The sequence below is a fragment of the Myripristis murdjan genome, chromosome 21, assembly GCF_902150065.1.
Source record: "Myripristis murdjan chromosome 21, fMyrMur1.1, whole genome shotgun sequence".
NCBI lineage: Eukaryota > Metazoa > Chordata > Actinopteri > Holocentriformes > Holocentridae > Myripristis > Myripristis murdjan.
Window position 1 is genome coordinate 15,963,429 of NC_044000.1, and position 20,726 is coordinate 15,984,154.

At 40.3% G+C, this 20,726-nt stretch overlaps 1 protein-coding gene across 1 annotated transcript; it reads left to right on the forward strand.

Annotated features, from left to right (window-relative positions):
* Window positions 1-1,721: 1,721 nt before the first annotated feature.
* Window positions 1,722-19,983, forward strand: col28a2a (collagen, type XXVIII, alpha 2a). The gene is made up of 35 exons (XM_030081307.1): window positions 1,722-1,854; window positions 2,271-2,845; window positions 3,280-3,300; window positions 3,436-3,495; window positions 4,884-4,937; window positions 5,534-5,578; window positions 5,676-5,702; window positions 5,790-5,834; window positions 5,959-6,003; window positions 6,329-6,382; window positions 7,876-7,944; window positions 8,061-8,129; window positions 8,251-8,319; window positions 11,674-11,742; window positions 13,527-13,595; window positions 13,754-13,822; window positions 14,200-14,268; window positions 14,425-14,496; window positions 14,655-14,723; window positions 14,822-14,893; window positions 15,213-15,281; window positions 15,446-15,514; window positions 15,620-15,688; window positions 15,814-15,882; window positions 15,970-16,038; window positions 16,240-16,308; window positions 16,576-16,644; window positions 16,744-16,824; window positions 17,737-17,772; window positions 17,863-17,899; window positions 18,211-18,768; window positions 18,894-19,189; window positions 19,312-19,540; window positions 19,625-19,803; window positions 19,921-19,983. The coding sequence occupies exons 1-35, from the start codon at window positions 1,722-1,724 to the stop codon at window positions 19,981-19,983; spliced, it is 3,717 nt and encodes a 1,238-aa protein (XP_029937167.1).
* Window positions 19,984-20,726: the final 743 nt, after the last annotated feature.

The window sequence follows — 20,726 nt, forward strand, 5'->3', positions numbered from 1 at the left end:
TCTAGCACACTTCCAACACTTTGCACAGTGCAGTCGTGCCACAGATAAGTGGTGACCAACAGTGTGACCAAAAAAAAAAAAAAAAAAAAAGAAAAAATTCTAAGTGTTGTGCATCTGCATATACTCACATCGTCTGGGCCCTCGTTGTTGTTCCTAGCTAGTAGTGCTGCAATGTGTCAAATTAACACTGCACAATTGATATACTCACAGTTGCCTGGCTATTCTTGACATTATTAACCTGAATGTAATAGATTCTGTTGTCAGCACCTGCTCTAGTTGCATCACAAGTTTTTAATTACTTTTTCCAAACTTTCAAATACCAACCTCCACATTTCACATGCCCACCAAGGCCTCTCTGTTCTGTCTCATAACCCTGAGCTGGTTTGGACCCATTTCCAATGTGGCATCAGAAGGAGCTCATGTCATGCTCTACATTACTGATGTTTAATTCAGAAATGCTTTTTTTCTCTTTGCTGATATTAGGACAGTTAACCTAACTTTTAATCTTGTTGAGAATAACATTGAAACTCCTTGCTTTCTTAATTAAAACTGAAGAACAGGATCATATTGACCCTGTTTTTGAGTGCTCTTGGGTTCAGTGGTTGCCCCAGAAGTTTTAGGATTTTTTTTTTTTTTTTTACATCTCAGACCTTTTAACCCTATCCTCAGCATGACCCTCATGGTCATTCCAAAGCCTATGGACTAAGGACCAAAGGTGACCAGTCATGACCACCAGGGCCTATAACTTAAAACCCCCCTACCTGAGGAACTTATACTAACCATGTTAACCCCCGCACCCTTTGTTTTATTGTTTGTGAGGTATACAATAAATTTTACCACTCAACAGTCACAGCTCATTGATGAGGCTTCAAAAACTAAAGACGCAGCCTACAAGTCCACAGTGGGGAACTATTACTATGCAATCTTTCCCTCCTCACTGTAGTAAGCCATATGTACAAACCATTGTTATACTGCTCCAAGTCTCATCACACAAAGATTAATTATTCTGGAAAAAAAAAAAAAAAAAAAAAAAAAGACCATGTTTGAATAACTTTTTGTTAACAAAAAATAGAGTGTGGTCAATACACTACCATACCATACACTACCACCCATGCTGTGTAAAAGACTAAATGTGATACAGCTGCATTTCATGAAGCCTATATATTGAGTCCAGATTAAATGGAAGTTGCAACAAACTTTTGGACACAAATCTCCAAACATTTCGTCAGTGTTGGAAACTTATCACAGTTTTCCCCCTCCCTGAGGGCAGAGCAAAAGACTTGGCAAGGCTTCATGGGATCTGGTGTGGTGGTTCCTCCTCTCTTATAAAGGAGGGGGGAGAGGCTCAGGGCCCCAGTGTCTCTGCACCCTAGGATGGCCGACACTGCTGCTGCACAGTTATTGACTTAACTGGAGCCTCCTGCACACTGCTCTTTCTGCTGCCTATCCAGAGGCATCATCGTGAATTGGACCCACAACAGGATATAGTGCAAGAATTTACAGCATTCCCAAAGGACTTTGGACTGTGAGTCAGTGCAAGGATTATTCACAGAAAATGGATTATATATTTTAAAGATCAAAAATTGTTAGGATCAAAAGATGGCATGCACAGATCCAAAATCTGGTCCTCTCTGATTTAATGCTGAAAACACAACATCGCGTTACAGTTGATTCTGATTTTTAATTGTTGTTACTATTTTTTGTCTATAGTTGGGACAAGGATGCTCCCCTCTATTGTGTTGGTGCTGTTGGTCACAGCACTGACTTGTGTCTGTGCCCAAGAGTATTATGAGAGGAGGAAACTGAACAAGGCCAAAGCCAAACCTGTTGCTGCAAATATTCACGATGGACAAGGTAAGAAACAACACAATGAACGAGAACTTAGACAAACAGACAGTCCATTGTTACGCTGCCAGAAAGATATTATAATTAGACTCTTTTTAGTCCAAAATGTATATGTATTGTGTACACATCATATTGTCTGCTGTCTTTGTTTTACCAGGTTCACTGTTAGAATCTTATGGTATCAGCCAGTAATATAAGCCTATAGCTATTCTCTCTGTGCTCTTCAAATCTATTAATCAAAAAATCTTATGTGCAAAGACTGACTGATTTGACAGAGTTTAAAAGAAGTACAGAGATAAGTTTTGCTTTAAAAATCAAGTTATTTCAAAATAAAAACTCAATAAAATCACCTGATTTTAAATGGAATAATACTTTGGCAGTGCCATGTGTGAGAGAGTCCTTCATCATGTCCTGTGTGCACACAGCTATCCTAGATGAGGACTGCAGCCTGGAGCTCTCCTTTCTGCTGGACAGCTCTGAGAGCGCCAAGGAGAACCATGAACAGGAAAAGCAGTTTGCCATAAACGTGGTGGATGGACTCCAAAATGTACGGCTGCAGACCGGCCGCAGCTTGAGCTGGAGGGTTGCTCTGCTGCAGTACAGCAGTCATGTTATCACAGAGCAGACCTTCAAAGACTGGAGGGGCACGGAGAACTTCAAGACCCGCATCGCACCCATCGTCTACATCGGCCATGGCACCTACACCACCTACGCCATCACCAACATGACCAAGATCTACCTGGAGGAGTCCAGCTCCGGCAGTATCAAAGTAGCCGTGCTGCTTACAGATGGCCTGTCCCACCCAAGGAACCCAGACATTTTCTCTGCTGTTGCTGATGCTAAGAACCAGGGAGTCAAATTCTTCTCTGTGGGCATCACCCCGGCAGCCAACGAGCCAGCCAATGTGGCCCAGCTCTGTCTGCTGGCCAGTTCTCCTCCGTCCCGCTACCTCCATAATTTACAGGACACAGACATTGTGGAAAAAGTCATCACTGAAATTGTGAGCATGATTTGCCTTTCAGAACACAATATGGAGGTGTTATGTTTGCTCTGAATGAGCTCGTATTAATACATCTAGAATTCATACAGCACTGGAGTGATGAACAAATGAGCAAGTGTCTCTGACAGCTGTAGATTTTAAGCTTTTTTTCCCCATAAGTTTTAGAAAGAACTGTTTGACGTGCATATTGTGTGAGCAGATCCCCTGGTATTTTTCTTCAGCAGTGCAAAACTCTTTGTCTCTTATAGGGATGAACTCAATATCTTTAATGTCACATTTCTTTAACTGGTTTTAATAGGTTACATGGCAACAATAGCGATTGAAAAATTGTACATGACTTAATAGTGACTGAACAAACCCATTCAGGATTGTAATAGTGATACCATGAAAAGTCTGTAAGATATTTATCACCATTTTCTTTTTTTCCTTTACAGACTGCCTTGGCTGATGAAGGGGTAGGTGTTAGTTGGACAGCTCATATTGTACATAAAATTTTATCATATAATAATGTAAAATCAAGAACAGATGCCAACTGACTGTGTAGAGTTACATTCAAGACAGTTCAGAAATGATGTCTTTTCTTTACAAAGTGCCCCCTGGCTCAGAAATGTGCATGTGAGAAAGGAGAGAGGGGAGCGAGTGGGCCTGCGGTGAGTATATACCTTTTTACTTTTCAGAATATACCACATGCAAAGAACAGTGCTCCTTTGAAGTATGACATGGTGATTTTGTTTCTGAAATCTGGTACAGAGGAATCCAACGTTATTGTGATATTTCTGGAATGGTAATTGTTTGGCTTTAAATAATCCGGATAATTGCTTGCCTCTTTTTCAGTGGGCTGTAGCTTAGAGGCATTTTGCACAGGCAAAGCAAGTGGATAGGTGGTCCTGTCCCACATTCTGACAGTGGGCCTATGGCAACGGGAATAGGACAAGACAGACTATATACAGCCATTCCTATAAGACTATATTTGTTGTTTTGCTGTGTGCTCTGTCCCTGCAACTTATTGCACATTTCCCATGCAACGTAAGATGTCAGCCATGGAAACCGGAGGCACCACATGTAGAGCTCTATTCCCAATAAAACTGGACCTTTGGCCATCATAAATCACACGTACAGCCCCGACTGTCAGGGTCAGTTACCAAGGGTTAAGACTGCAAACAAGGCACCAGATACTACACGTCATTTTGTTAAAAGATGTCTCCACCACCCAGATACCCACCACCAAAGTCATTCATATGCAAAACCTATTTAAGAGATGGTTTTGTGGGGTCACGTATGTCAACAGGCCTTTTGGGGGGAAGGTACTGTAGACAATCAATAGGAACAAATAATCCAGATGAGTCTAAACAAGTGCAATTCATGCCACTATTTCGGTGATGTAAAAAACAGAAGAGCTCGATTGGAATGATTTGCGCAATACATTGAAATGAAGAGAGTATAGCAATTGTGCAGCCTACTCCACTTAAATCCCGTTTAAGCCCCTCTCTTCCCCAGATAACTGACATCTCAAGCAACATCAAGACTTTCAGCTGACAGATAGACAAGTTGCTGACAGACAGCTGCACAGTTGTTAACCAGGTGCTTTCTCCTCACAGAGATTCTTCAAATTCTTACACTCAGACTGAAGGGCTTGCATAATTGCTCTAATTAGTTTAATGGTCAAAAACTGGCGATTTCTGGCAGATAGCAACTGACACACGCTGTCCAGGTGCTGCTCAACAAAATGACCTCTGACTCCGTTGACAAGATACCTCATGCCTACCTATGTCTTCAGCTGTGATTCATCACTTACACACACAGAGAGACATCCATCTTCTGACCTTTTTCACCTTTTTCTGTTTCCGTGTTCCGCAAACTTGCTTACTAATACACATCAGAGATAAGTGAAATCGTCAAGATAACACTCACAGATTCAGAGCCTTAGTGTCTTGTATTTGTCAATAGTTACCGACAGTGCACACAGGCTGGAGGACAAAATCTAGAAAATTCATCAAATGTCATTCTTTTTTTTTTTCTTTTTTGTTTCCGTTCCCAGGGGAAGAAAGGTCGCCCTGGAGATGATGGAGCCCCAGGACTCAAAGGCCAGAAGGTCTCTCCCTTTCAATAATCTATGGCTCTTTCACCTGTCAGGTTTCCTCGTGAATTTATACATACACTTTTCCAGAATGCTATATATCCATCTTGGAAAAGTATTACTTGAGGTTGACCATGCATCTGTAAAATGTAGAGAGTATGTGCAAGTGTTATTATTCAGTCAAATAAGGTCTTACCTCCTCTTGTTTAAAGGTGCATTATGCAAAATTTCTGATGGCCAACTGTAATTAGGACTGTTTAGATTCAACTGACCAAAAAATATGGAACACGCATGTAATCTACTGGTGAGTGGGACTGACAGTGAGAATCATGTAGACTCAACTATCAAACTATGTGCCTACTGCATATTTTTTGTCAGTTGAGTCAAGAAGGGCTTTATCTCAGTCATTCCTATGCAGCTTTGCATAGTGTACGTTCCACATGCAACATTATTACTTGTAATTGTTGGTGCTTTTTTTCAGAACCAGTTTCTTTTTTCCCCCTGCACCAGTTTATGAACTGCCAACTGTACCATAGTACTCCCATAACTTAGGTGAATGAAAATGAATGTCTTGTATTCACTGATGACTGAATGTGCTCCTGTCATAACAGGGTGAAGCAGGGTTAAGTGGACTACCAGGGCGGGAGGGCGCTGAGGTAATTGTCACTATTCATGATCAAACATAAAAAAAAAAAAAACAACAACAATTAGTTTATTCACACCCAAAATCTCATCAGTGATACTCCTTTGCAGGGAAAGCCAGGTTACAAAGGAGAAAAGGTTTGTGATTCCTGATTGATGACAATGTTTTTTTTTGTTGTAAATACTTTGCGCCTTGTAAAATGATGCTTTGTAATCTCTGCACAGGGTGAAAGGGGTGAGTGTGGCACTCCAGGGATCAAAGGAGACAGAGTATGCCAACACTTTCAAGACTACATGCACTGATTGTCATGTTTTCAGTGTGACAAATTCCCACTTATTGTTCATATTTTGAATGATATTATGTTTCTTGTCTTTCCCTTACAATGTCTCCCAGGGTCCTGAGGGTCCAGTTGGCACAAGAGGAACTAGAGGTCTGCAGGTCAGCAAGTGTCCAGCATTAAAACATGTTATTCCAACAATTTACAACTGTACGTCAGCATGCCATTTCAGATAAGGGAACTGGCTATTTGGTTTCTAGATTTAGAAAATACTACTTCGTTGTACTTCAAATTCTAAATTCAATGCCTCAGACCATAGAAACATTCTGTGCAAATTCTTAAAATGAAGAAAAACCCACTTTATACAAATAAATTTGCTGCTTACACCAGTAGTAGCCCACATACACATGAACACACACAGGTACACACACTGCATGGCTATAAAATCCAGATGTGAATTAACTGTGATGTGTTGTTCCTGCCCAGGGGTTACCGGGACCACAGGGGGACATGGGACCTGAGGGTCTTCAGGGAAAGCCGGTTAGTGCCTTTTGAAAAGACAGTCTTGAACAGCTCTTTCTAACCCTGTCATGCACATCTGCTCTGACCTTCCCATTTCCTTTATGATTAGTTTAAACAAGAGGTTGGAGCTTCGCCACCCCATCTTTTACCATGCAACAGAGAGCCATGTTTTTCTGGTAATAGGCACCTGCGGGAACGTTTGGCAGCAAGCCTGTTTGCTCCCCTTCATTAGTGTAATTCACCAGCATAAGAGATTAACCACCAGCAAATAAATCCCATCACAGGTTCTCTTAATGGCTAGTATCCTGTTTCTAAACACACACTAGGAATTGCCTACAGCAGTCAGCTTTCCCAACAGAGACTGCAGTTAATGACACACATGAAAAGTAACAGTGCATGCTTGTTTGCTTGTTGTCTTGCCATGTGAGGACATGCAGGTGGCATTGGCAGAGATGATGGTGGTCCCTTTTTAGAGAAATAAAATACTGAAAATGATGCCAGAAAGATTGGCTTCACCATTACAGGTTTCTTTCTTTCTTTCTTTCTTTCTTTCTTTGAAATAACACCCTATGAATTCAATGTGTCATATGCTGTGTCGCAAAAAAAAAAAAAAAAAAAAAAAAAAAAAAAAAAGAATTTAGGGTGCAATGGAATGATATGGTATATAGGAGCTATTCTCTAAAATGAAAGGGGTTAGATTGCCTTTCTTTTTGACTGGCTCTGCTTTTTTGTTGTATCTGGTATGGCTAGATTAAACTAATTAACTAAACCCTTAGAAAGTCCTGCAATTACTGCAAACTTTGATGTGGCAAATAGCCCCCAGTGAAATCCAGGCCTTTGTTGAGAGACACTATTGTTGTTTCTTGAGCTTTGAGATGTTACCGGAGCCGAAGACAAAGCCCAGCTCATTTTTGTCCTGACTTGTAGAAAGGAATCAGATATCAAGCGCACCACCCATTTAGGATACATACAGTTTCTAAATGGTTTATGTTCATTGTAGAGATCATATACTAAGGATATTTCTGCTTCAAAAGACCATCTTGTGTGTGCGGATATGTGTGCGTGTGTGCATGTCTGTTTGTGTGTATACAGACAACTTGATACTTTCATTATCCAATACAGCATCACACAATGCTTTGCACACAATAAAAGAAAACTGGCATGGGTTAAAAAACAGAGCTGCCCACAGATTTTGCAGGAAAACACAACATTTAAATAGAGAGATAAAATATATAAAGTAGAAAAAGAAGCGATGAAGTAAGATGTTGAATCTGCTTGTATATCATCGGCTCTTCGTATGATGTACCAGAAGTGCATTAATGCTAAAATGTTGTTAAAATGACATTTCATCAGAATATGAAACAGAACAGCTGTATAAAACTGTCCTCAGACCCACACCAAATTACAGTTCTCTCCTTTTCACAGTATATTTCCTGAAGCTGTATTTTGCACTGGCTGCAAACATTTTGTCATGCCATTATATGTTTTGTCATTAATGTCTGTGATGTTAGGGTGAACGTGGCCTACCGGGCTCTCCTGGAATTCAGGGGGAAACCGGTGTTGGACTACCAGGACCAAAGGTAAACAGTGCTGTGAAGTCTCCTCTACATACTTTATCGTACCCTTGTGATTGGCTCTCTGCTGTCTATATTTGACATCCTCTCTCTTGTTCAACTAAATCTATGTTAATCTACAGGGTGACATTGGATTCCAAGGCCGACCTGGTCCTCCCGGTCCTCCTGGAATGGGTGAACCTGGCCTACCTGTAAGTTACAGATATCTTAAAGAGTTTAAGGTGGCAACAGGGAGAAATGTGATATGTTGAGTAAACCTAAAGGTACTTTGATCTAAGCAATGTTTAGTGACAGTGACGGCTTTGTTTACAGGGGCCTCAAGGACCGCAAGGTGTTCAGGGGGAAAAAGGACCCCAAGGCGAGGGATTCCCCGGACCAAAGGTATGATTACCAAAAACAATGACCCAAAACAACAGAAATATAATGTAGGTAAAACTGGAAAACCCCAAAATGCTTTGCTAGCCCTTCTTTTGTATAGGCTGCTGTACTGCGAGACCAAAGATGTGGCACAGTGTAGCTCAAAAGCTAACACTTTAGAATAATTACACTGTGTAAGTCTCAACAAGCTGAGTTAATGATGAATTTAATGATAATTTACTCATCATGTCATATTTTCTAACTGTAAAGTAAATTATCAATAATGACAGTAACTGAAAATGTTATATCTGATCCACATGTGATTGTCATTACCTCATTATCTATTGGTAAATATACATGCATTGTAAGACAACCGCACCCATCTTTTAAAGCAGTAAAGGTAATAGTACTGTTGTGGATTAATTAAGTTCTGTGTTGACAAAGTAAAGCTTAATTGCCTCAGAAATTATGTTAAATTGCTGCAGAGGATTTCACTCATGTTTTACTCATGTGTTAGGAGTGATTTGTTGGTATGTCATTTGTCAAACATTTGTTAAACAGTTGTACAGGCATCTGTAGCTCTGATTCTAAACTGTTGTACAGACATGCATAAAGTTTTTATGTAACTTCTCTAGAAACAAGATATTATTGAGCCAGTTGTGGTTTAGTTGGTAGTCTGATGACAAAGGTTGCGTGTTTTCCAATAAAACCCATCAATTCCGGCCCCGTGGTGGTCTGACAGCAGCCAAGGTAGACAGTTATGATCTAGCAAATAGAGGGGGCAGCTGTAGCCTGGAGGTTAGAGACGCAGGCTGGTGTTCAGACAGGTCAGCGGTTCAAATTCCCAGACCAGCTGGGAAGAGCAGGGCAGGTGAAAGTCTCACTACTCCCTCCCTCCAAATTTATTGTCAAGTCACCCTTGAGCAAGGCACTCAAATCTACTTTCGACAGTGGAGCCACTCAGTGGCCACCTGCAGACAGCTGTCTGCAGCTGTCTCAGCTGTAAAATAAAGTGACTGTATTAATGTGAACGAGGTTTGTCCTGTTAAGAATAAGCATGGCCCATCAGCTTCCCCTGGATAAAGAAAAGTTAAAATAAAACAAAATAAAATAAAAAACAACCAACCTCAGCTTCATACTCTCAGCTTTGTGTTGTCATAATTATTTTAAACTTAATAAATTCATTGATCACTGAAGAACATAAAGTAACATAAAGAAATTTTAACACTAGCTACATTAGGGGCTGTAAACAGTTTCATTCATAACTAGAAAGCAATTTATACATTTACTGCACAATAAAGAAGGATTAGAAATAATTAGCCATCTTCATGTTTATAACTGATGAGCAGTTCTGCAATAGGAGCAGAAAAAAATGTAAATATATTTCTACCAATGGTCAAGAAATAATTCCTATGTTATTTGTAATAGAAGAAAATATATATGCAGGTCTGTACTGGACATAGGCTTAATTATACATTTCTAAACTTTAGGTAATGATGTACAAATGATGTATTAGCAATGGTAGCTTTCACTTATGAAGACAAAATTGAACTAATATTATTACTAACAATGCACTACATAATCACAAATAATAAAAGTCGCTTATTACTGAGATTTAGTTCATCAACTCATCATTTTTGTTAAGGCTTATAAATAGTTGTTATTCCAAAGTGTTATGTCATTTTTGTTACCCAAATGAGCCTTTACCCTTGCCTGCATTCATTTCCAGTTTAACATAAACTTAAAACCTACCCTGACACAACTGTTTTCTGAATCAAGGGTCAGGCCTTCACATAGCTAAAATTTAATTTATTGTGAAATGTCATTATCAGAATGTCTAGCTGACAGTGCTGACATATTTTCAAAGCTGAAAATATGCTAACATAAAAGCACATTTCATAGGCATGCACTCAGTGGATTTTAGACAACGAAATTGGTGTAATTTTATGTAACTGACCCCTTCTTCAACACATGCACTGTATCTGTCAAAACCAGATCCCACTCAGTTCCAGCCCACTGACTCACAACTCTCCGCTCAAGTGTTACTATTTGCACTGCTGCCTGCGCATTAAGCCTGTAAAAACAATATTTTTGCCCATGTTGCAACATGTTACCCTATCGGTCATGCATAGTGTAGAACACCTTCACAGAGATTGTGCAAATATCCCTGGGAGCAGTAGTACAATAAAAAAAAAAAACATGCCTGGTGCTTATTTTTTTTTTATCACAGTGCTAAAATATTATGGTATATACAATATACACACAGTGTCCTCTTTATTAGCTCCACCTGTACAATCTAATGCAGTTCAGTGCAACAGCTTTGCCATAAATTCTACCTTTTAAGAAAGTTTATAATGTTCAGTTTTTGTTGACATTCTGGAAAATGTTTATTATTGAGGTCGTAGTTTGCAGAGGTCTTGTACTGGACTACATCATATTGAGAGGTGTTTCTAATTTTTTGTCCTCCTTATGTATATACATGAGAGGGACAGAATAGTAGAAACACCTAACAATAAAATGCAGTCCAATACAACAGCAGCACTAACTATGAGCTCAGTGTCAAACATAGAACTGAATGAACACTATTACTCTATTACTGTGTGTGTGTGTGTGTGTGTGTGTGTGTGTGTGTGTGTACATATATATATAACCACAGTAAAATGAGGATAATTTATGTTGCCTGTGTAAACTGATAAACGAAAGACAGCCCCTTGCATAAATAACTTGTCACTGTTTATTGCAATTCAAGTCAGGACCTGTAAGGCCTGTGAGAGACATGTTTATGTGGTTGCTGGGGATTCACTGTAAGGAAATTTAAAACACACTTTTATTTGTTAACGGAAGCCGCTGGAAAACTACAGTAACACTGAAAATGGCCCCAAGCTACTACACATCTGTTTGACCTGCGTCAGACTCATTCACTCTTATAGGAAGGGGAGTAGTTGGACAGGAGGTGATCATCTCCTCCCTCCTCCATATATCACATACACACACACCCACAAACACACACACACACACACACACACACACACACACACACAAAATGAATATAATCAAGTGTGTATGCCTGCATTTCATTATATTTTGATTGTGTTAAGACTATATATATGCTCTCATTCAGCAGCCACCTAACATAAAATTTTCTGTCAGTCCAAATTATACATCTCACTCCAGGAAGATCATATCAGGAAGGGGTGCACAGAGGAGAAAAAAACAAACAGAACCCAATTCCATTCCTAGTGCATAGGCTCATTTAGTATCAATCACAAGAAGGTAACAGGAGTCAACTTGCTATTGCTATGCATTTGGCTGTGAACCAACAGCAAGCGGTTGTGATATGATAGGCAGAGAGGGGTCACGACCTTGTCTTTTCCACAGGGGGATCGGGGGCTCACTGGACCGAGGGGGCACAGGGGAATGCCGGGTGCAGGAATCAAAGGAGAAAAGGTAGGCAATAAATATATCAGCTAATGAATGCCATTCACACAAATCCTCATGTCTATACAACAAAGGACCCTAATGAAATCCATAAAGAAGCCTGAATGTCCTTTGGGCTACAATTATATAGACGCCTCCTTGGACCACTAGACTGAGTCAGGCCAGAGCAGATGGGAGAGTACTAAACACTGATTACTGTGGGAAAGTTGAAAGTTAAAGCTGGGATTTATGGATGTGTACAACTTAATATGCTAAATAATATAGCCATGGTTACAGATGAAGTCATTCACTTCATCAACACAGTTTTTTAGTTTATCCACTCATAAGTAATGAGGTATATCCAACGAGAAAAAAAAGGCAACCATAGTGTGCAATTTATGTGCATTCATGAGCATTATTGAGTTATTTGAGCAACTCCAGTTTGGTCTCCAGTTGCAACATAAAGACACTTTAACTGAAAAAGACCAGTAACCCTCTATTAGCAGCTGATCTGGTCAGTGTTTATTTGGTGTTATCCTTGATCTTAGTGCTGCATTTGTCACTATTAATCATGATATTTAATAGGTCATCTGACATTATAGATGTAGCTCTTAGTAGGGATAGGCCAATTATCTGCCCCAGGCCATTACTAGAGCTGATTTTCAGAATTTTTCAATAATTGGCATCATAATTTTGATTTACATGATGGGTGATGTCGAAACAACTCAGATGCCGCCTCTCCTCCCCATCTGTTCATCCCTCCTTCTTTCTGGATTGACGTAAAATTTGATGAGCACATTCATGCCCCTCGGAGGATGAACCCTGTCGATTTGGGTGACCTCTTGCTATTTCCCTCTTGCTATTTCACCCATCAGGTGAAAATTTAACCTGTACACAATATTAACATCTACTGGGCAGATCACCATGCCATTTTGGTGAATCCTTTCATGCTGACCAGAGAATGCAACCTGTCAGCTTTGGTGACTTCGTGACTTTTCTTCTAATGCCACCTTCAGGGCTGAGGGTGGAAGTGGATGGATGCAGGGGATGGATTATCATGCAATTTGCTGAGAGGACTTATGCTTCCCAGAGAACGAACCCCACTGATTATGATGAGCCCATTTCCCAGTCCACCACTGCATGTAATTAAGACACAAATTTAAAATTTCACAACTACATTCACACTACCCACAAAGAGGAATCTTAACACACTGGTCATTTTACTCATCCTGTCAGTTTTGGTAAGATTATAATATTTCCACTAGAGTCACCCTCATCCAAATGTGTACCCCTTTCTCTCTCAACATACCCTCCCCCATCATATACCACATCATCAACTATCATAACTATCACTACAGTCCTGCTAATTTGTAAAGAATACTGGCACTACATTTTCAGATATATTGCCAAATAATAATATCCATTATTATTCTGGGGCAGCATGGCTCAGGAGGTAGAGCGGTTGTCTGGTAATTGGAGGGTTCCTGGTTAATCCCTGGCTCCTCCAGAGTGTGTCAAAGTGTCCTTGAGCAAGACACTGAACCCCTTACTGCTCCTGATGCACCTTGTATGGCAGCCTCTGCCATCCGTGTGGGAATGTATGTGTGTGTGAATGACTGAATGTGAGGCAAACATAGTAAAGTGCTTTGAGTGGTCAGTAGACTAGAAAAGCGCTATAGAAATGCAGGTCATTTACCATATTAATTTTGTTATTATATAGCTAAAATGTATACATATAAAAAGCCAGGTCAGTTAGTGGAAACTAATATTCATTAGGGAGACACATGGACCTGAACATGGTGTTTTTCCTTCAGGGTGAACTTGGGCCCCCAGGTTCTCCAGGACTGACTGGACTTCCAGGAGCAGGAATACAGGGGGAGAAGGTTACCGCAGTTTCTTTATCCATATTTTTACTTTCTTTATCAAAGTCATTTTTCTCTGTCACTCACACTGATACATACAATACATTTTAATACATGTATACAATCAAATACAGAATTCTGTACCGATACTCTACATTATAATGTTTATTATTGCTCAGGGAGTTGAGGGCCCAAGAGGTCCACCAGGAGTCAGAGGACTTCCAGGAGAAGGTTTAGCAGGACCCAAGGTTTGTAAAAAAATTTACTCTACACGGACTGTTAAAACTGTTGTTACTTTCCTCCCTCTTCCCCTTTCTATTGTCATATTCACTTCATATAACAGGGATATGAGGTTATGTTGGTTATTGCAAACAGCACGGGACATTTACACCTTGCATAATATGAGAATCAAAATTTGTATGTAAACACCCAATGGGACAAACACACTGCCAGGCAAGCACATCACTGATGTCTGGATGAATTCTGAAAAAAAAAAAAAAAAAAAATGATGTCACTGGCAGTCTGACAGCTTTCTTTACAAAAAAAAATGGCATGCATATACCCAAAGGTTTGTGGATACATTTTATTACAATGACATATGCCATCCCATTCTTTCTATTTCCAGGGAGATCAAGGTTTACCAGGAGAACAGGGAGCTCCAGGAGAGAGAGGCTTTGGTGAGCCTGGTCCAAAGGTGAGATCACTCACATGCTGATCCAAATATTAGCATTTAATCTTGTTCTAGTATATAAAGATAGCACTTAGGCGTTTCCTTGATGGACATATAAATGTATAGACCAATGTACTGAATGCACCTGCAAAGTAACTACCACATATGATACTGTCACAGGGTGACCCTGGAGCAGCGGGTTTGGCTGGCCTGCCTGGTCTTCCAGGAGAAGATGGGGCTCCGGGACAGAAGGTACAGTACATTAGGTCAGCTGCTTGGAAATCTTCCTCACAACTATTATGAACTCTGTTTCCTGGAATTATCTAAACACTTTGATGCTGTTTCTAAAGTGCAAGTGGTAAAATGAAGTCAAGTGTGTAAAGAGCCTTTCTCTGCCTTTCCTCTCTCAGGGTGAGCCAGGTTTAGTTGGCCAGAGAGGTCCTGAGGGAGCACCAGGAATTGGCATTCAAGGGGAAAAGGTGTGCTTTATATGTATATCCTTATTGTCATCTTGGAGAGTCTGTTATTTATGCACGGTCAGCATAAATTAAACTGTATTTTCTGTAACTCTTCCCAGGGTGACCAGGGTCAGAGGGGTATCCGTGGGTTACATGGGCCTCCAGGAATCTCAGGGCCCTCAGGGCCAAAGGTGAGAGTAAATTAAACATTCAAATAGGGCAATATTTCACTGTATGACAGCTGCTTTTATAAGACAAAATTATGCAAGCCATATTTTTTGTGCGCTCTGGTCTTGGATAATATCCCAACTTCTTTCTATTTATCCTGTGATAAGCAAAATATTGTTCAAGATTTATGCCACAGCAAACCCAACCTTTGATTTCAGCCAAAACATTTGCCAAGTTTGGATCAGTAGCTCAACTCCCGGGTTATTGGCAGCCAAATAACTGCTCAAATAGGAGACACACTTAATTAGGATTTTAAGTCTTTTGCCAACTTCTGTTTTCCAGGGAGAACCTGGGATACCAGGCCGGCTCGGCATGCCAGGGCCCTCAGGACGAGCCATAGCAGGTCCTAAGGTAACAAATTCATATCTATTATCACTCTGTTTCTTAACACAGGTCTTGGCAGTCAGACAGCTAGCAGACAGCCAGAAACAGTGTGACAAAGAGTACATTGCAGTGCATCACCCACTTGTTGTTGAGCACTGCAGTTATATTATTTTGGTATCTCTGGTTTCCAGGGTGATGCAGGCCCACCTGGCCCCTCCGGGCCTGTTGGGGAAACAGGCCATGGGCTACCTGGCCCAAAGGTAAGTACTGACACTTTTGAAGGAAGAACATTTAGGCCTTTTTTAAAAATATGATACAGATACCATCATGTGGTTGGTTTTCATCACTGAGTATTTTTTTATCAGGGTGATCGTGGTCACTCAGGTTTTCCAGGTCCAGCTGGTCCGAAAGGTGAAGGCTTCCCTGGCCCTGTGGTTTGTACCATCAACTAAAAATCTAAATCTAAATCTAAATAAAGCAAAATCTAAAATTTTACCGCATTGTAAAAAACTAAGAAGTCACATGCAAGCTAATGTCTTCATTTATGTGTTTCATCTAGGGTCCTCCAGGTTTGCCGGGCTTACCGGGTGAGCAGGGCCTTGAAGGAATAGGAATTCCTGGTCCTAAGGTTTGTGTGTGCTTATATGTGTGTTTCTGAATATATGTGTGCATATGGCATGCTTGAAGTGGTTTTGACATTGAATGACTGTTCCAGGGAGACACTGGATTTAGAGGATTGCCAGGTTTGCCCGGCCCACCAGGAGAGGGATTACAAGGACCACCAGTAAGACAGAACCTGCATCACACAGCATTATCTGTCTGTGATTAATGTTTCAGCCTGACTAGTATCCAACAAATGATCTCACTCTCTGATAAAAGTTTCATAGCAAGCTTCCTGATATTACTCAGCATTTACATGATATTTTCAGGTAGTTTGGTTCTTTTCATAGCAATACTATCTTCACTTTTATTAACTGATTTGCAGGGTAATGTCGGCAGGCCTGGCCCTCCTGGGACACCTGGATCTCCAGGGGAGGGTATTCAAGGCCCAAAGGTAAATATGACCACCACAGTTCATTTTAGGAGTATATTGTATGTGTATAACCTGTGCTCTTCATAGTCAGAATCTGTTTAATTAAAAGAAAAAAGTATGACAGTACAGCAAATTCAATCTAGTTAATTTGTGCTGATACAATACATACAGTTACACAACTCAAGACATGCCGCAGCACATAACATTACAATAGCTGATGAATAATTGATTTTGTATCTACCATGGGTTTGAAGCTATGATGTTTGATTCAGAAAAAAATCGTTTCAGGGTGAGCCAGGGTTTCAGGGTGTGACTGGGCCTAGAGGGCCTCCAGGTGAAGGATTTCCTGGAGCTAAGGTAAGGGAGTGAGATGTATCTTTCAAACATTTTTGTTAATATCTTATATCTTATTATTAACTTCTTTCTGACTGCAGACATGCTCTTCTCTCATTACAGGGTGACCGCGGTTTACAGGGCGAGAGGGGTGTGAAAGGAGTAAAAGGAGACATTGGAGATCCTGGAATTCCAGGTGAAGCGGTAAGTAAACTAAAGCTTATTTTTCAATTTTTGAGATGTCTTAAGAGAGAGCAAGAACACAGACATCCAAATCATATGGAGCAATGTCTCAGTTAAAGCAGAGCACTGATGTCATTCATGCGTCACAGCTGATTGGCTGTTTCACACATTCAGCTGACAGCATCAGCGGCTCATACTACTACTACTACTTTTCAGAGCAGCCTACGGTACATAAGCTGTCAGCTCCTATCTTTCCTCTGTTGTGCTTCATGCCAGGATGGCCATTATTTGTTCCTCCACCACCCCAATATCCTCATTCATTGTTTCATTCAAGTTTTATTTATTCTTGAAATTACACTGAGTAATTATACTCATTCAAGTGTCCAGTCTCCTGCTTATTGCAAGCATTTCTGGATCATGTTGGCAAGCTAAAGTTTATTAAAATGCATCTTAAGTATGCCTAAAGCAATCTTTGAATCTGCCTTATATAATTCACTATGAGTCTCTTGTGTGTGAGAGCAGAGCCTTGTCCACCAAATATAACTGTATTACCACTTGCAATAAATGGTCAATTATTTGAGACGTGCCTCTAACTGAAACAAACAATTATTTTTCTATTGTATTAAAATTTAAGAGATGGTCAAACACAGTTCATTAATGCACGGACATTTTAAAGTAGAACCAAACTGACTCTGTTGAGTACATTACATTAGCTCATTTTATATAATGTGAAACCATTATCATGACCCTAAACCATATAAGCAACGAGAGAATGGATGTATGGATGAATAATCAATCATAACAGTAATCACTGACATCATGATCAACACCATGATCATCCCCATGAGCCAGAGGAGTTAGGACAACTGTTTTGAATTAAAAAAAAAAGGCAGAATGAATAATATTGATTTCAATTTTTTTCTCATATCCCAGGGGAGGCCAGGAGCAAAAGGAGAGGCAGGCCTCACAGTAAGTTAATCAATTTCACTGTTGAATTACCATTCAGCTACTACTAGAAGTTTTGCAATAGTCTAAAATGCATTCTCTTATATTTTACAGAGAGAGGACATCATTAAGCTGATCAAAGAAATTTGTGGTAAGATCAAGTTTACTTGTATAGCCTGTAAATGAGTGTGGCAGTGTATGCAGTGCAATATGATCTGATCAATAACATGGCACAATCACAACTAATATAAAATATGTTTGGAAAAGCACCTTGATGCCACAGCTGGCATGAACTGGGATCCACTGTAGCAAGGACGGCAGAGACGTTATGTGGTCAAATGTGTAGAAATAAAGTAGTAAAGGTTTTCCAAGTGCATCACTATACAAATAATTTTCAAAAAACAATGGAAAGTGTTTAAAGTTGAGACCTATGTTAAAAACAATGTGTCTCTCTGTTTACAGGATGTGGTGTCAAATGCAAAGAAAGGCCGATGGAGCTTGTGTTCGTCATCGACAGCTCAGAGAGTGTCGGGCCTGAGAACTTTGAAATCATCAAGGACTTTGTCACAAGGTTGGTGGACAGGACCACAGTTGGACGTAATGCCACCAGAATTGGACTGGTCCTCTACAGCCTGGATGTCCACTTGGAGTTCAACTTGGCTCGCTACATGACCAAACAGGATGTCAAGCAAGCCATAAGGAGAATGCCTTACATGGGCGAGGGCACCTACACTGGCACCGCCATCAGAAAGGCCACTCAGGAGGCTTTCTTCAGCGCCCGCAGTGGAGTCCGAAAAGTAGCCATCGTCATCACTGATGGTCAGACTGACAAACGAGAGCCTGTCAAGCTCGACATAGCTGTGCGAGAAGCTCATGCTGCTAATATTGAGATGTACGCCCTGGGGATTGTCAATTCCTCTGATCCCACACAGGCTGAGTTCCTGCGAGAGCTCAATCTGATTGCCTCCGACCCTGACAGTGAACACATGTACCTTATTGATGACTTCAATACTTTACCAGGTGATAATCACAGTCAAATGTTGTAAAAAAAAAGAAATTAGAAAAAAAGAAATTATGCCCTGTATCAAACAAATATGTGGACTATGAAGATCTTGAAATTGAGTGATGTTTCTTTATATTTTCAGCTCTGGAGTCCCAACTTGTAAGCCAGTTTTGTGAAGATGAAAATGGCGCTCTCATCTACAATCGCATTACCAATGGCTATGGAAATGGCAATAACGGGCATGGTAATGGATACAGATATAATGGTGCTGGGAATAATGGCTATGGCAATAATGTACATGAAGGCATCGAATATGACAACAATAATTTTGTGACGCACCGAGAGGACAACCAAAATCAGAGAAACATCAACAGCCACATCAGAGGGCGTGGAGACACCTTTACCCTGCCCATCAGTGCTGATCCCCTCCCAGTTCAGGTCCAGTTTGAAATTCACTCATCTCTGTTCATGTAACCATATTTATACCATCATAATTATTTATTTTGATTGTTTAAAATTAATCTCAACATTGATATTTTTATGCCATTGTCTCAAACTAGGTGGAAGAAGATGATGAAGGTGAAGATTTAGACTTCACGACACGTGTGACGGGTTCATTTTTGCCTGTGAGAGAAATCACGCACTCCAATGTGGAAGTTGCATCATCTTCATCTGCATCATCTGCATCATCTTCATCCTCATCTGCAACAGCTTCATCAACACAGAGTTCAGGTTCATCTATAACCTCCGATCAGTTGCAACATGTGGTGACTCCGATCCTGCCTGAGGGTGAGCACACGCCCATTTCCATTTGTGTACATGTATTGTATGTGCTGTAGAAATCATGCATCTCACACACCATCTCCTTGTCAGAGTCCCTTCGTCTCGATCCCCGCTGTGATCTCAGCTTGGACCAAGGCACCTGCCGAGATTACGTCATCCGCTGGTACTATGACAGACAGGCCAACGCCTGTGCACAGTTCTGGTATGGAGGCTGCGGGGGAAATGACAATCGTTACGAGACAGAAGACGAATGCAAGAAAATGTGTGTTGTATCCAGAACAGGTAAATGTCAAGAACACTGACAGCAAAAAAAAAAGAAAGAAAGAAATTAAAAATACCCATGTTTTTATTTATTTTTCCTGAATAACATTCTTTGTCGTTCACAGCTGGATAAAATTGAGAAGAACGTGTCTGGCCGTGGTCTAATGAACCTTCTGGGGCGAAAATGAAGTGGACTTTGAGCTCTCTGCTTACAGTTTACCATTCACTGTTTTGTTCTCTTACACAAATGCACTGTCTGTTGTGTCCATCAAAATCCTATGCACCTCTCTCTCTCTCTCTCTCTCTCTCTCTCTCTCTCTCTCTCTCTCTCTCTCTCTCTCTCAGACATAACACATATTTCATCAAACATTATATTGGTGCTATAAAAAAAAAAAAAAAAAAAAAAAAAAATCACAGCCAAACCAGATCCTGAAAAACTACTGACGAGTTTAATCCCACTGATTTAGTGACTACCTTATTTACTTTTAGAATTACTGTCTTCTGTACCTCAAAGAAACAGCATTGCGCTAAACAGTCCAGATGAAATCTTCTATTCAGAGTTTGGTACTTTGTACTGGGAATGAAGTGACAACTTCAAAACAAGCTTTTAGAATTTAGTGTTAAATTATAGTTCATTCTGATATCTGTCTGAGCCATATGCTGCTGCATACACTGACTATTTCTAGTGAGACAGCATAGTTAGTCATGTTTTTTAAGCCATTCTTTGATATATGAATTACTGAAATATGAATCATATGCTCTGAACCCTTTTGTTTGTTTGTTGTTTGTTCATTTGTATATTTTTATCACCATTTCATGGTTCATTTGGGTCATAGCAGCTAGCCGTAATAGGCCACTTCTGTGTAAATAAAAGCTTCCACAGGTCTATTATTGTGAAGATTTGTCACAAATCATTCAGGACTGTGGTTTT